The sequence below is a fragment of the Bos javanicus genome, chromosome 1 (genome assembly GCF_032452875.1).
Source record: "Bos javanicus breed banteng chromosome 1, ARS-OSU_banteng_1.0, whole genome shotgun sequence".
Taxonomy (NCBI): Eukaryota; Metazoa; Chordata; class Mammalia; order Artiodactyla; family Bovidae; genus Bos; species Bos javanicus.
This window is the reverse complement of record NC_083868.1, coordinates 11,155,013-11,171,632: the sequence shown is the minus strand read 5'-3', so window position 1 is coordinate 11,171,632 and position 16,620 is coordinate 11,155,013. Positions and strand designations below refer to the sequence as shown.

The following is a 16,620-nucleotide window of genomic DNA, read 5'->3' as shown; positions in this document are numbered from 1 at the left end:
AAGATTAACTTTCTATCTGTGCATATATGTTTATGGGGCTTCCCTGGTGCTGAGCAGTGAAAAATCCACCTACCAATGCAGGATACGCAGGTTCAATCCCTGGGTCAGGAAGATCCCCTGAAGGATGGCAGGGCAACCCACTCCAGTATTCTTGCCTGGGAAATCCCGTGGACAGAGGAGCCTGGCAGCTACAGTCCATGGGGCCAGAAGAATCGGTTACGACTTAACAACTAAACAACAACATAGATGTTTATATATGTACAAAAAAGCCCTGCAAGTGGAAAACATGCCAAAATGTTGCATCCAGATAGAAGGGGCAGGCTTGTTTCTATGTAAAATTCTTATTGTTTTACCCTTCAGAGAAAGGAGACAGTAAACCAGTATAAACCTCAGGGAAAAAAAGACAGTTCATTTTATAAGCAAGCACAAACACTACATAGAAAAGTTTTATTTTAATTTACTATACATATTTAAATTTGAGGAAGTTACTAGGTAGATGCACTCTTCTCTGTAGGCTTAGTTTGATCTTCAGTTACCTGTAAAAACATATATAGCTTTATTTTTCTAATAAACACTTTTACCCTTCACTCGCAGTTTAAAATTACTGCAGTCTTTGTTTTTCAATAATCCTTTGCCTTTCTTTTTCAATAGTAATTATTATAGAAAGTTAAGTAGAAAGAGAAGAAAAGTTACACAACCAAGCTCCCAATATAAATTATCAAGTAAAGTACAATTCCACTAAAAATATAATCTGAGGCATGTATCTAGGCTTCTCAAGTTTGTCATTGTATTTTTCATCTATAAAATGAAATCAACAAAGTATTTTAAATCAATCAATTTTGTTGAAAAAAATCAGTAATTCTATTTTGAACACAGTATACTACAGGTTTAGTAGAATAGATATCTGTATATTAATATTTGTTATATGTCACTCAGGAAACAGAGCTAAACAGCATTCCTCATAACCTTACAACCTGCTCTACTTCCTGTGTCATCTATCTCAGTGAAGGGCTCCACTCAGACACCTGAGCCAGGCATGAGAGAATCCACATTTCTCACCTGCATACGTGATCAACAGTCCTATTAATTCCACCTACATAACTCTCACAGCCATTCTCACTGCCCTGCTTGAACTTCAGGGTCTTGTTACCTATCTGCTACCCCTTAGAGGGCTGCTGACTTAAGTCACAGTTATCTTCCATGCTGGCCCCAGAATGAGTTTGTAAACAGGAAGAGTTTATCAATAGGTCACTTCCTTACTCAAATTCTCCAGTTACCTCCAATCATCTTATGGAGGGGCATGCAAATTCCACATCACAGAAGACAAGCCCCTCATATTCTATTTCCAACAGACTCATCACCCATCCCACACGTGAGTGTGCATTCGGATTCCTCTCACATTCACCATGCATTCGATTCCACCAGCCTCTTAGACAAGCAGCTTCTGCTGGGATAAACCCATCTGCAAGCAAATCATCTGCCTGGCCCACTTCCATTCACCCTTTAAAACCAGTTTAAGAAATAATGATTGGGAACGCTCCTTAACCAACCAGTGGTTTGGCTTGGGTCCTTTTCTTTATGCCAGAGCCCCACATGTACACCTGAATTGTCTGCTTATAGGACTAGTTATTGGAGAAGGAAATGGCAACCGACTCCAGTGTTCTTGCCTGGAGAATCTCAGGGACGGGGGAGCCTGGTGGGCTGCCGTCCATGGGGTCGCAAGGTCAGACACGACTGAGGCGACTTAGCGGCTTTGCAGGACTAGTTATGCTGTTCAAGTAACTTCCTTGAGGACAGCAAGTAGATCTTGTTCATTACTGCACCTACAGTCCCTGGCATATAACAAGGCTATGTAGTTAAATCAATGAACCATATGTTTAAGCTACTCCCTTTCTACAAGCAAAATAAACAGTGGAAGAGGAAAGTGAACCAAAATAAATATTGTAAAAACAGCTACTCACTGATTTCCACTAGACACTCCAGGCTACTATCTCTACTACTTCCTACATTTCTTATATATTTATTTCTTCTCTAGTATCTTAATCTAAAATGGTCATTGTTACCAACCAAAGAGACAAAGTTATTCCATCTATTCAAAAACACTTTCTTCTCATGAGAAAAAGAAAATTACATCTGTGCACAAGAACATTATGGCTAAGTGCCTAAATAGCAAACTCTACCTGTAAGGTCATTACTAAAGGCTAGCTGTACACATCATCATGCAAAATAATAAATATTTAACTGGGTAATGGTTTTTCAGGACATTTATACATTAAAGTGTCTACTGTCAAGGCAGCTTTAAAACATACCTGGAAAATCTTAAATATTCACTAAGTTCACAAGAAAATATAGCACAGACTTAATTAACACCATTTCAGCCATAAAGAATTGTTACTGCTATACAACAGTAAGTTTTATTTTTCTTCAAGTTCCTACAGTATCACTCTCATGTTATTAGCAAATAAAAACAGAATTGCCAAATAACAACTTTTCTTTTGCCAAAATACTAACAAGGTCAACAACCACAATACTGCTTTAGCTAATGAGACAACCAATTTCTTTCCTTTTCTTTTTCTTTATTATTTTGTTGTTGTAGTGGTGGTGGTTGCTTAATTTCAAGGAAAATTTCTTCATAGAAATGTACTCACATGCTATCAAAAACACTTACCATTTTCCGAGACCTTTCCAATAATTTATTCCATATCGTAAAATGTGCCTTGAAAAGAAAAGATTTACTATGAATTAAATAAAGCAGCAAAGTTAAAATCAAAGAGGCTGAGTCTTTATATAGGTTTAAACAAAACAAATACAGAAAACAAATACATGGAAAGTTAGGCACTACTACTGAGGCTACGAGGTCACAAAAGTGAGTCTGAGTAGGGAAAAAGGCGCACGCTATACAGGACTGCTCTGCTTAGCATCTAAGAAAAGGAGACTTAGGACTGAGCATGCCACTCTTTGTCCTTCTTAATCAGCACCACCATAGAAAGCACTCCTTCTAATGGGAAGCAAAAGTCTCTCCCACTAACCCCTAATTCCTTCCTTAAATAGCCAATTTCAACATGCTACTGGTCATTGTTCAAATCATAAGTAATTAAAAGGAAAGGTTCATTACGAATTCTTCTCAGTTCTCCACAATGAACTCTACTGTATGGGAAAAGGATCTTTAAAGGAATGGATATGTGTGTATGTATAACTGATACACTTTGCTATACAGCAGAAACTAACATGACACTGTAAATCAGCTATACTCTAATAAAAATTTAACACACACACACAAAGAATCAATCGCGACATCTCACATCAGAAGAGCAGACCTGGAAGATTTAGCAGATTACTCTACAGAACAAGTAAAAACTGACAAAGACAACAGTAATGTTATAGAACCAATTTCCTTAAAAACTAACAATCATATGCAGCAGAGAATTTTCAGAATGCATAAATGAAAACTGCAAAGTGCAAAATGACCACATCAGTGTTTACAAAATCAGCTGAAGGTGATACTGAGGGATGTGGGTGGGTCAGGGACTATTTCAAACTGGATGAGCTGGTAAAATCTATGATAAAAGGTAAAATTACTAAATACGTACACGTAAACCCTTCTGGAAAAAAGAGCAAAGAGTGGTATATTTAAAGGGAAAACCATACCTGGCTCAGGCAGAATGAGCTACAGTGAGAGACTTTACGGTTTGAGTGGAATATAATGTGTGCTGGAGAAAGTGGTATGAGATGAAGTCAGAGAAAGGCAGGAATCGCACAATGTAGGGCTCTGTGAGACAGGGCGAAGGGTCGGCATTTGTTCATGAGAAGCCACTGCAAAGTTTGGGGCATAGGAATTACATGATCTGATGTGTGTATTAAAAGGATCACTCTGGCTACTCATTAGAGAATGTGCTTTGGAGGCAAGAATAAAAAGCAAAGAAGGAGAATGGGGAGAAAGAGGGACAGGATGTGGGGAGCAGTAGTAGATGCGCTGCTGGCAGTGGATGCACTCACGATATGTTTTAAAGAGTCAACTTCCTGATGGATGGGAGGGGGCCTGGCTGTGAGGGAACCAGAGAACCAAGGGTTACCTCAAACAGCCAGGTAGCTGACAGTTCATCTACTGAAATGGAGACAGCTAGGAAAGGAAGGCATGTGGAGAAAAAAAATCAAACACATAAAGGACACGTATGGTAAAAATTACAAAATGCTGATGAAGGAAGATTTAAATAAATGAAAAGATATACTATGTACCCCAAGACCCTGATGCTGGGAAAGACTGAGGGCAGGAGGAGAAGGGGGTGACACAGATCCTCAAAATTAGGGAGAATAGGCCAAATATAAGGCTACAGGGCACTCCAGAAGGTCCCATCAATACGTGCCCCACTGCTCCCCACTGCACCCTCTTCTAAATGAATTTAAAACATTAAAAATACTATCTCAATTTGAGTTAATTTTTTCAACTAATATTTCTTTCGTAAATTATCTGTTTACATCCTGGCTAAAATTCTTTTTAATCATAAACCCAAGCTGACAAAATATTAGTGTTACACAATTTAATGAAAATTAAAATATATGTCCTTCCAATTGGTATAAAAATCAAGACTGGAATCACACTCACAACCAAACTGAATAACCTGAAATTTTTGGCTTTACTTACTCTTAAGTGCACAGGTAGAGAGAGACCCTGGAATCTTCGTACAAGACTCGACTGGGTGGCTTGAAGATTGTGAACCGCTGACACTTCATACTGGAAACAAATACTTGTTCTTGGAATAAGAGGGCCCTCACTCACATCAATGAAGTCACCAAATCTGATTTGATTTTAAAAATAAACAAATTAGATCATAAAATCACATCACTTACAATAGTTTGAAAAAAAAAAAAAGTTTATCCATTCTATTTGCTGCTACATCCCTGATCAAGAACAATGCCTATGGATCAATTTGGTTTGGAGTAAACCATGACACAGCCATCTCAAGTGAAGAGACTAAAATTTTGAAAATTAAAATTGGTGAAACTTTTTCTTCCTACAATTTTGAAGATTTTTAAGATCACTGAACATATTATGCCATCAAATGGATCCAATGTCTAAATCTGATAACCTATAACTTTGTAACAACTAATGCAACAGAATTTTGAGTTTTAGTATGTAGGCCAGGTAGTGCCCTAAGAGCAACTTCCTAGAGGAAAAAAGTTGAGTCTGAGTTAAGAAAACATTAAGTTGAAAAAACAGATACAGACCAAGAAGCCATTTTTGCTAATGCCCTGTCTTACCTCTCTCATCTGTGCATCAGAAAGCACACTGTGATATGACTTCCTTACATGTAACACAAGTAGTAACTAATTAGTCAGTAATCACATTTCTATATACACATATGAATATAGACTTCATATGAATTATGATCAATAATAAAGAATATTTCACCCATTTTCAAAATTAACTCTAAAAATTACATTTTTTAACAATGCTTTCCAACTCGTAAAATACAAATATAAAAGTAAAAAACAACAAAATAAAGAACAGAAACCGCAACCCTTCCTGAAGATAACAGAGCTTCCAATCACCACCATATCAAAAAACTAAACAAAGCAACAGAAAATAAGATAAAAGAACAACAAATAAAGGTACAAACTATACTAGTCAGGTAACAATAAAACTAAACCTTCCATTCAATTAGCATAGACGTCAATTTTTTAATCTTTATTTACCTGTGTAGCTTGACTATTCTCTCAGGGTTCTGAGATGCCTTCTCTTCTATGAAATCTACTTTGTACCTAAAGAGCAGCAAAAAAAAAAGAAAGTTTTAATTCTAAACGTACAAAAAGGTGTTTAAAGCCACTTCCCTCTCTCTTCCTCTTCAGCCAAAGTGCTTGAAAGGGAGGGTTAGACTAGGCGCCTCCCCCTCCCGCCTCCCTTTCACATCTCACCTCTTTCGGTCTGGCCACAGCCTCACAACTCCACCATAGCGTTCTCCCAGTACCCACAGGTGCCTCCTTGGTGCCAGGCTAGGTCCTCATTTCCACTGCTCACCTCCACTTCTGAAGGCTTCTCTTGGTACTGTGACTCTCTGGTCACCCTTCTCTCCCTGCCCTGCAAGTTCTGTCCCTCAGCTCTCTTCACTCAAAGCGTCCTCTCTGGGCTGGTCCCCTGGTGTGCACAGCTGTAACTGCCACTCTGTGCTTTTCTCTTCTACACCTCTGCTTCTCATCCACATACTGCTCCTGAGCCCTGAACTGTATAAGCAAAACACCTGGACTTCACCAGGGTGTTCGACAAGCATCTTACATCCCCAAATACTCAAACTGAACAAAACGTACCACGTCTTCTCACCAAACTCATTCCTGAATCCCCTAGCTTAGTAAATGACAACATCAACCACCGACATGTCTAAGTGAAAAAATTCTGAGATGTCCCTTTCTAACGGATTCTAGTTAAGATTAATACTACAATTTAGTTTATGTTCTCATAATTAGTAGAAGACAAATTGGAGGTTTTCTGAGTGAGAAAGGGAATTGAGAAGCCAGGCACAATTAAAAATGTTGGCAAAGAAAATCCATCAAATGAATAATTCCCACAGGGAAGACTAAGATCTGGCCATGTGAACATTCTCCTTCAGCTGTTAGCCGCTTCTGAACAGCTGGCATTCGCTGTCTTACCCTTTTCATTTGACAAGTGGAAAGATGGGAAGGAAAGGTTGCCAAATGCAATACAGCTTAAATAAATTTAAGTTTAAATTCAAAATAATACAGTGTAACACAGGCTACCCCCTTCACAATGAAAGGAAACAAGGGGAACACACCACGATGGTAACATAAAGAGAAGAACTGGCAAAAAAAAAAAAAAAAAGACAGTAGAACAAAGGAAGAAAAGAATCAGAAGCTGGGGAGGGGGTCACTTCTTCTCAGGGAAATAATAAGCTGAACAAATGTAAAACCTAAAAAGTAAAAGGTGTCCTATGTACATCAAATATCAAAGTTCTTAAAGAGCTGAATTTTCTTCATTATATACAACTTTGAGAGGTTAAATTTTGTTTTAGAGGAAGCCAACACTTACTTATTGTGCTGAAATATTTCTAATGCCACTTTTGCTTCAACTTCCAGTGTTTCAAATGGAAGATCTTTATAAATTAAAGCACGAGCATCTTTTGTGAAAGAACGCAGGTTCTCCTTAAAAATGGAAAACAGAAAGTATTAATGAAAGAAAAGTACTAATCTTTTGTAACAATTTACTTAAAAACATTTCTCTATAAGGCAGATAAAATTGAATGCTTAATATTATAAATCCAACTACAACAAAAAGCAAAAGCCAACTGGCTAGGAAAGGAAGCATTAATTTGCAACAACTGAATACTTGAACCATGAGATGTATGATTAGCAATTTCTCCCAACTCTACAAACTATAAAACTTATAATTAACTTGTAACTAAATATCAGCCTGTATTAGAAATAATTATTAAGGATAATTCTACAAAGAAATTTTAATGAACATTTCATTTATATAGCCTCGTCAATGTTTATTAAAGTAATGGTGCAAGAAGGAGAAATGCTAATAAGTAAATAGTAAGATACAAAAATTTGTTTACACTATGAGTAAAACTAAGTTCTTTAATTAAATCCATGAGGAAAAACATTGTTTATGTGACTCAGAAAGTTTCAGTAGTAAATGTCATCACTGGCCATGTCCAAAACATAGCATAAAATTCAATGCTAGAAACTTGTTTAATGTAAACGTCTATTTAATACAATCGAAATGATTAATAACACACATTAACAATGTTTATGAGATTTTTAATAAAAACTATAATTGAGTTTTCACACTATAAATCATTACTAAAAAAAGAAAAGATCAAGCACTATTACGCAAATAATTTTTGTAATAAAATTCTTTCCATAAACCTCCTATTAGACTGTTTTGAATGAAATGACTCTTCTCATTCTTAAAGAGATAATTTCCTGCAAATACACATTCATGGTTTAATATAGCTGTTACTTGAGTGTAACTCTCCCCCACTTTCTCAAAGCCTTCCGCCAAACCCCACAGTGCCTCCGATGAACTAGTACATTTCTTTTTTAACGTTTTATCTTGGAAAAAAAAGGAAAAAAGTAGCAGCAAGTTTCACAGACAATGAGAGTTAAATTTTGACCGCCTTAGTTTTTACTTAACTTCAGTTAAGGAAGAATCTTGACAGACTTGGAAAAAAGAAATATACTGACACGAGTCCAGAGATGAAGAAACCGTTCTTACCCTTCCCTGACCCTCTCCCCTCTCTCCCAGCACCTTTCTTCCCTCTCTCTTTCTTCCTTCCTGTTTCCCTCCTCTCTCCCTTCTGATTTTAAGCAATAAGGGCAAGATTATTTAAGAAATAACTTTTAAAGCCAACACTTGGAGTCAGCAACTCTGAAATTCTTGCTTTTAGAAACTATTTCACTAAATGTAAGATGCACCACTGAGAAAAGACATTACCAGTGATAATCATAAGATGCTATCTACTGTTAAGTCACATTTGCTCCAGAGAATTACAGAGTGAAAAAAGTCAATCCCCCAATGTTACATACTGAACTTCATTTACATAACATTCTTGAATTGATAAGATTATACAGAGAACAGATAAGTGGTTGCCACAGTTTAAGGATGGGGAGGACAGAGACTAAAGAGAAATTCTGGCAGTGACAGAAATGTTCTGTGTCTTGGCTCTATCGGTGCCAATATCCTGGTTGTGGTCACATGGTATTGTGGTCTACAAGATGACAGACTGGGGAAGAGGGAGTAAAGGGAACATGGAACCTCCATGTATTATTACCTACAACTCCACTGCTGCTGTGCTTAGTCGCTCAGTCATGTCCGACTCCTTGTGACTCCATGGACTGTAGCCCACCAGGCTCCTCTGTCCATGGGGATTCTCCAGGCAAGAATACTGGAGTGGGTTGCCAGGCCCTGCTCCAGGGGATCCTTCCAACCCAGGGATCGAATCTAGGTGTCCCACATTGCAGGCGGATTCTTTACCGTCTGAGCGCCCAGGGAAGCCCAAGAATACCAGCGTGGGTAGCCTATCCCTTCTCCAGGGGAACTTTCCCACCAAGAAATTGAACCAGGGTCTCCTGCATTGCTTTGCCTTTACCAGCTGAGCTACCAGGCAACTCCACAGGTATCTATAATTTTCTTCAACTAAAAAAGTTTAAGAAACGTTATAGAAATAAACAAAAGACATATTTGTTTCAGAGATATTAAAGTGTGAAAAAAATGGACATAGTGAAATTGATAAAGTGGTACACTACACTGCCTCCCGTTTTCTGACTTCCAAACTCCCAATGTAGGACATACAGTCTTGCTTAATTAGGCATCTGTCCGTTCTCCCCAGTCATAACTAAGTCACTGGGTTTAACTTTCAAAAGCCATCGGCACCGCCAGCATCTGACGCAGATCCACTTTTGTTAGCCAGGCTCCTGCTGGTACCCGAGTCCCAGAGCAACAAGGCATTGTTGCCCTCATTAAGAAGGCAGACCATTCCAGGACAGGCTAGTCTGTTGCTGTGTAGTCTGCTGCTTTTTGGGTTAGCTTTCTCAAAGTCTGATGTTTTTTAATTCACACCCCCTCCCCAAGCACCACCACCACTCTCAATGTAATCCTTGTTTATTGGAAGGACTTGGCATGCAATAGGCTTTAACCAGTTTAGGGTAGTGATTTTCAAAGTGTGCTCTGGGGATCCAAGATAGTTAAGCTTCTGTGTTTTATATTCTGGGCACCACACTGCGGTGAATACCCTCAACCATATAGCTCTGTCTTAAATACACTAAAAAAAAAAAAAAAGACTGAATGACTGATTCTTTTAAATATTCTCAACACGGAGTATCATTCAACAATACTAACACAGGAATCATTCTAACAAAGAAAGGCACAGACTCTAATACTCTAAAGAGAGCAGGCTTACTTTTGTTGGCATCCACTCATCAAGTCTCTTATCCAAAACAACGTCATAGCAGAAGGCTCCAGCGATTACTGTAAATCCAACCAAAATAAAAAAGCAAAGTTAAATCTGTTACAGTATGAAGTTACTAATTTAACACAAATGAATATTTAGACCCTAAAGTGAAGAGTGAACAATCTCTCCCAACAGTACAAATTATAAAACTGTTACCATTACTCCAGCTGCCTGTTAGACCTCTACCAACTCTGACATCGAATTATCGCACCTGTTTGTTAACCCAACATCACCAGGATTTTTTAACCATTCACATTTTCTTCAGGTATATTATCACCACAGAGATTTCTCTGATGACCAAAACAGTTACTAGACATAAAAATTCCTAAAGAATAAAATATTTAACAAGTAGGTGAGTAACTAAATGGACATGAAATGTTTAATTTTTTAGTATCTTCTAATAAAGATTAGTTTTTTGTTGTTTTGTTTTTCTTAGAATCATTTATTGCCAAATCAAATACTTCTTAGCATATAAACTTCTACCTTTAAAGAAAAATACAAATGTGATCCTACTACATATACTGTTGTAAAATCCTGGTTTTAGAAAGAATATGAACTCTTCCACCTTTCAAGAATGGTGTTCCTCTCCAGTGTGAGGGCCATTCCTGGTGAAATGGTGCCACCTAAACAGAGCTTTAGAAGTCTATTTATACTCACATCTCCTCCTCCGCACATTGTTTGGAAATAAATACTTTAAATGATAATAAATAAATATTGACACAGTATAGTACCATGAAATGCATATTCAAGAGAAATAATCTCCTCTAGTTCTGTTAATAATTGACTTCTAATAATTAAACGGAATATGACAACAATAAGATGAATTCTGTTACCTATAATGAATGGAATGTATGTATGATGGTAATTTACATTAGATTAAATTAGAAAAAATCAAAGTGTCAGTTGCTCAATCATGTCTGACTCTGTGACCCTATGAAATGTGGCCAACCAGGCTCCTCTGTCCGTGGAATTCTCCAGGCAAGAATACTGGAGTAGGTTGCCATTTCCTTCTCCAGAGGATCTTCCCAACCCAGGAATCAAACCTGGGTCTCCTGCATTGCAGGAGGATTATCATCTGAGCCACCAGGGAATCCCAGATTAAATGAGAAGTAAGTTCTATAAAACGGGCTTCCCTGGTGGCTCAGAGGTAAAAGCCTCTGCCTGCAATGCAGGAGACCCAGGTTTGACCCCTGGGTCAGGAAGATCCCCTGGGAAAGGAAACGGCAACCCACTCCAGTACTCTTGCCTGAAAAATTCCATGGGCTACAATCCATGGGGTCACAAAGAGTCAGACACGACTAAGCATCACTTTCTATACGACATCAAACATACATACCAAAATATTCAGATACACAAAGTAGACCTGTATGTTTATTTGCTTCTATGTATACATCACCTGGAACTTCTGGGGCTCTGACCAAATGGACCACATATTCCTCTTTGAATGCCCTCTCTATCACACAGCCCATTATCATGGCACAAGAACGCCAATAAGCCTAGAAAAATAAAATATACACAAACATAATAAATACTAAGATTTACTGTTTCTTCAAAATAACCATCACAGAGTCAGAAAGAGAAACGCCAGTACTGCAGCCCACCTGCCCGTCTGAAGCTCTGCACTGGCACTACTATAAGCGGGCACGTGACTTTCCTAAGCTCTTCCCACCTGAGGACCAGAGTGGGCTCACAGACTCCAGAATGTGCTCTACACAATCACAGAGATACACTAAAACAGACGCAAATTCAGGCCTTGAAGGCCAACAAGATGCACTTTTTCATCTACCTGAGTTTATTGTTTCTAATGTCTGAGGAATTCAGAATCAATGCCTAGGTTCAAATCCAGGCTCAGCCACTTCCTAAACTGGTAACCTTGGTCAAGCTATTGCATCTCTCTTTGCCTCAGTTTATTTATCTGTAAAATGGGGATAACAGTACATTTTATGGGATTTTTTTTTTTAAATGAGGATTAAATGAGTTAATACCTGTGAATCACCTAAAACAGGGTCTGATAGACAATAAATGTTTGATGTTAGCTACTTTAATTATCATGTTTATCATTTCCTTCTTTAAATTTCATTTCAACAAATACTTATTAAACACCTACTGTATGTAAGTCAAGGACAAGATCCAATAAGGGTCATGATCCCTGTCTTTACAGAGCCAAGAATCCAAAGCATTCAACAGCTCATATTACAAGGGAAAATCAAAATATTGTGTCGAGAGACACTACACAAGTGTTTTGAGACCCAGAAGAGGGATTCATCTGACAAGAAGACACTGAGAAGGTTCCACAGAGCAGATTACATTTTAACTTAACTATAAAAGATAACAGGATTTTAACAGGGAGGAAAGAGAATACTCAAAGCAAGGAGGACAACAGAGCAGAAACCATTATTGACCAAGTCCTCCAGTGTGGCTGGAGCAGAGAGGAAGTGGAAAGATGCTGTGAAAACTAAAGTTCAAAGAGCAGGTGGGGGTCAGAGAAGGGTCCATGCAAGGCCAGGAAAGTTACATGAAAGGTTATCATGTAGGCAAGCACTTTAGGGATTAGTCACATCATCCAACAAAATATTTGCAAGACTATAAAGGAAGACTTTCAGATAAAAAAGGGAGGGAGGGAGAAGTTAAAAAGTTATTGAAATGATATAAGAACAGATGGTCAAAGGCAAGAAAGAAATTACTACAATATACAGGGTGATTAATAAAGGTAAGCTGAACAAAGATATTAATGTGAAAGACACATCATATAGTTTTCTCAAACCAAAATACAGACATGAATGCCACTGAGGATTTTTGAACTATGAAAATGCCTTATCTACCAATTAAAACCCTGATTAGTACAGTACAACATTTGACTTTGGCCATATTTGTATCACTCCACAGGGGCTTCCCCAGTGGTTTAGCAGTAAAGAATCCGCCAGCAAGGCAAGAGATTTGGGTTTGATCCCTGGGTCAGGAAGATGCCCTGGAGAAGGGCATGGCAACCCATTCCACTACACTTGCCTGGAAAATCCTGTGGACAGAGGAGTCTGGTGGGCTACAGTCCATGGGGTCACAGAGAGTCGGACAGAACTGAAGCAACGTAGCACAGCACAAGCACACTCCAAAGTAAACAGATTTTAATAAAAGGGGGAAGAAAAACTGGGGGGAAGAGGACAAAAGAATGCAGAGGCAGAAATACCTTATTGACTTCTCCTGGATCATCATCTTTGAAAGTTAGAAATTTAATTTCACAGGACTTGGTCAAAGGTTTATACATGTCCCAAGGCTGTCCGTCCACAAGAGCCAGAATAGACTTCCTGCAGTACCACTCACTTAAATCTAGGAATTTAGAACAGATTGAAGATTTAACTCTAACAAAACCCAAGTGAAAAGTTCCATGTTTAAGTGCTACATTAAGAAATAAAAAGACAGAAAGGCAAGATTTGGCAAGCTGTCTTTTATGAGGGGGAAAAAATATCTGTGGCTAATAACAAATAACTTCCAACACATTCAGTGCATTGTTAATTATTAACAAAATTACCCAAACAAATATCATTAAGGCTAAGTCTAACCTGAAATTAATCTGTTAATTAAGTAATAAAATAATCTGCCAAGAGCTACATTTAAATATTCAGACAGCAGCATCATGGATATATCTGGATATATGCACACACAACTTAGAAGGGAAAATATAAAAATATACATCCACAGTAAGTCTGTTCTAGAGGGGTTTGGGGCCTTCCTTCCAAATCATCTCTTACTTCCCTAACATGGACTCTTAAGTTAAATATAATAGTTATCAGTTTTTAGTAATCAGTATGAATTCACACATAAGCAGATCAGCTCTGGTCTGTTATATGACTCCAGAATGCAACTTCATCCCTGATTAGATGTTTTTTGAGTACAAAGATATTCACAGAAGTGGTCCAACCATAGGGTCTAAATAAGCTCCCTAAGACAGGGATCATGCCTATTTTTGCTCACTCAATTTATCTAGAGCCTAGCACCAGGCCTGAAATATAACAGGTAGTCAATAAAAAAAAAAAAAAAAAAAAAGATTAAGAAAAAAAAAAAACAGGTACGGAACGACTGACAGTATGAGAGAGAAGCAAGTCTGAGGGCAGGGGTTATGCTGGGCGTGTTCAGAGGCTCCATCTCTACACGTGAAATGTGTAAAACCACTTAAGGGCCTTGTCTTAGCCTCCTCTGTATTCCTAATACCTACCCTACAGCAGAGGTTCAAGAAATGCTCCCCAAACAAGGAAGCAACTGTAAGTACTAATTCAAGTGCCAAAGTAAGGGAAGACTGAGAGTACACACTCTGTAAGTCACCTTAAGCTTTTAACTAACGTTAATTACTCAAATGGAATCATCACTAAGTTTTCCAAAAGCCTGAACAATGCAGCTAGCTAGTCACATTCGAATGAGCATGCAAAACTTAAAAATCGACTTTTTGTTCTTTCGGAATTTAAACATTACCAGTTCTATCAAAGTTACCACAGAAGAATTTTGATCGAAAATAATACAGAGGCCCTGCTCCCTTCATTTCCAAACCAGATCACACACAAGGCATTATTATCTTCTTTAATACATGAACATAGGAAGTATTTTTACCCCAATCACACTCACGCCACGCACTCACACATTTACTACAAATAAACAAAAACACAACACACACACAAGGCAAGCAGTGAGCAGATAAAAGGGTTACGTTAGATATAAAAGAGCAGGAAAGGAAAAGAAGGCCAAAAAAATAGCTGATCATCTGAGGGCAGGCAGTCTCTCTGTCTGAAAAACCCTCTAACGGGACTCAACGGGGACTACCCCCATTACACCAAGAGTATCTCGAAAAAGGGCAAGCACAAGAGTAGTTACACTTTCAGGTCTGCCACTACGACAGCACTCTAAACTCAGCCAGATTCAAGCAAGTCCCGGGACAACCTGTGCATTACAATACCCACCTTACCCGACCCCTAGTATTCTCAACAGCTAAGTCAACAGTGAACACACAGTAACATGCTAGATACTGGGCAGTTCAGGGAGCAATTACAACATCTTGCCTCCTCTGCACTGGTTTTTCCCCTTATTTAAAACCATCAAAATGGGACCATGATCCATTACTTACGCATGGCACAGCTATAAGGAGTGGAAACGTTTTTATTCAACACAAAGATAGTGCCAGGGTCAGTTTTACCAACGTGTTTCACTTCAATCTTCTCAGTTCGGGGAGTTAGTGACAGCTGCCTGTTTTTCTCTTTGTTAAAGAGATCATTCTGCATTTCTATCAGTTCGGTCGGTGACAGCTGAGAGGCAGGTGATGTGACCACAGACCCTGTGGGAAAGTTACAATAAATGGGAATACTGACAAAAGAGATGAACATTCGCAGCCGCCCTGTTCCATTCCCGCCTTCGCCCTCCAGCCGGGAAAGAACAGGAGGCAACGGAGTTTTCAACGCTATTCGCCGAAATGAGCTCAGAGGTCCACTTTCTAACATTAACTAAAACGCCAACGGAAGAGAATCGCAGCCTGCCCGGATCCGCGCCTTTACTTCCACTTTGCTTTGACCATCAGATCTCCACTTCTCACCAGTTTGCTCCGTCGAATTTCAATCTGTGCTTTACAAACAATAAGGAGCAAGAAAAAGGTAACTAGGAAGTGGAGTCAAAAACCAGACCAGTCAAGGCAAAGTTGAGCAAAGTTTGTCGCTTTGAAAAGGTCTTGGGGACAAGAAAGCTCCAAGAGACTGAAGGTCCCACGCCAAATCGCTCCGTATCTAGAGGGAGAAAGGCTGTTCTTGTTTTTTTTCCGAAACCCCAAATCAGAGGATTTAGCAAGGCGTGCACGAGTTCAATGGGAAAACAAGGACACTTATGCACCAGGATGTGGTCTCCCTCTCAGGGGGCGCCCCAAGCTTCTCCCGCGGCCCTTCCCTTCAGCTCCCCGAGATTTGGACCCCAAGGCCGGGAGAGGCGGCAGATTTAAACACCCGCCTCCGCCCCGCGGGACTTCCCCTCTAGGACCCGCTTGGGCCCAGTCTGAACAAACACCGTCCTCTAAGCCTCCCTCCTCGTCCCCAAGGCCGCTGATAACTCACTCCAGGCAGCCCCGCCGCTGGGGGCGGCCCGCCAGAGCCTCAGCCCGCTGACCACCACCGGCATTGCCTCCTCCGCGGCGGTAGGAACCTCCGCGCGCAGGTCCTTCCCCGTCCTCTTCTCCGGAAACTCCGAGCGCGCATTCTGGGTTCCGCCCGACAGTTTCGTTCCGGGCCCGGCTCTCGGGCGGCACCCGCCGCTAGGGGGCGCGCTCAAGCCTCGCTGAGAGTCAGTGGCCGGAGGTCCGGCATCTGGATCTGGGTTTGTTCCGGGAGCGCGGAGGGTGATCCGGGGGACTTGGGCTCCCAAGGCGGGACAAGCGTCTCCTTTGGAGCCGCAGAGCCCGACACGTGCTGCCACCCTCCGTCCGCTGAGGGTTCGAGCCTGGCTGGCTGGCGAAACCCTTAGTGCTCACAAAACATGTTTCTGAAGAGAAAAATCGAGGAAAGGTGGCTTCTGTTTTCTCTTACTTTCATGCAGCCCGGCCGACCACGCCAATGGCATCCTCTGCTGTGGCTTAACTCTCGGTTTTGCAAGGCTTAGTTTTTAGGGTGACTTGAGCAGGTCTGCACCCTGC

At 39.8% G+C, this 16,620-nt stretch overlaps 1 protein-coding gene across 1 annotated transcript; it reads right to left on the bottom strand.

The window, feature by feature from the left end:
• Positions 1 to 433: 433 nt before the first annotated feature.
• Positions 434 to 16,448, bottom strand: MRPL39 (mitochondrial ribosomal protein L39). Its single transcript, XM_061425608.1, has 10 exons — positions 16,046 to 16,448; positions 15,076 to 15,282; positions 13,150 to 13,289; positions 11,362 to 11,461; positions 9,915 to 9,982; positions 7,040 to 7,152; positions 5,695 to 5,760; positions 4,643 to 4,796; positions 2,669 to 2,716; positions 434 to 536 (listed from the first exon to the last, which is right to left on the bottom strand). Exons 1-10 carry the CDS (start codon positions 16,107 to 16,109, stop codon positions 489 to 491), a joined length of 1,008 nt encoding a protein of 335 aa, XP_061281592.1. The 5' UTR covers positions 16,110 to 16,448; the 3' UTR covers positions 434 to 488.
• Between the last annotated feature and the right edge of the window lie 172 nt (positions 16,449 to 16,620).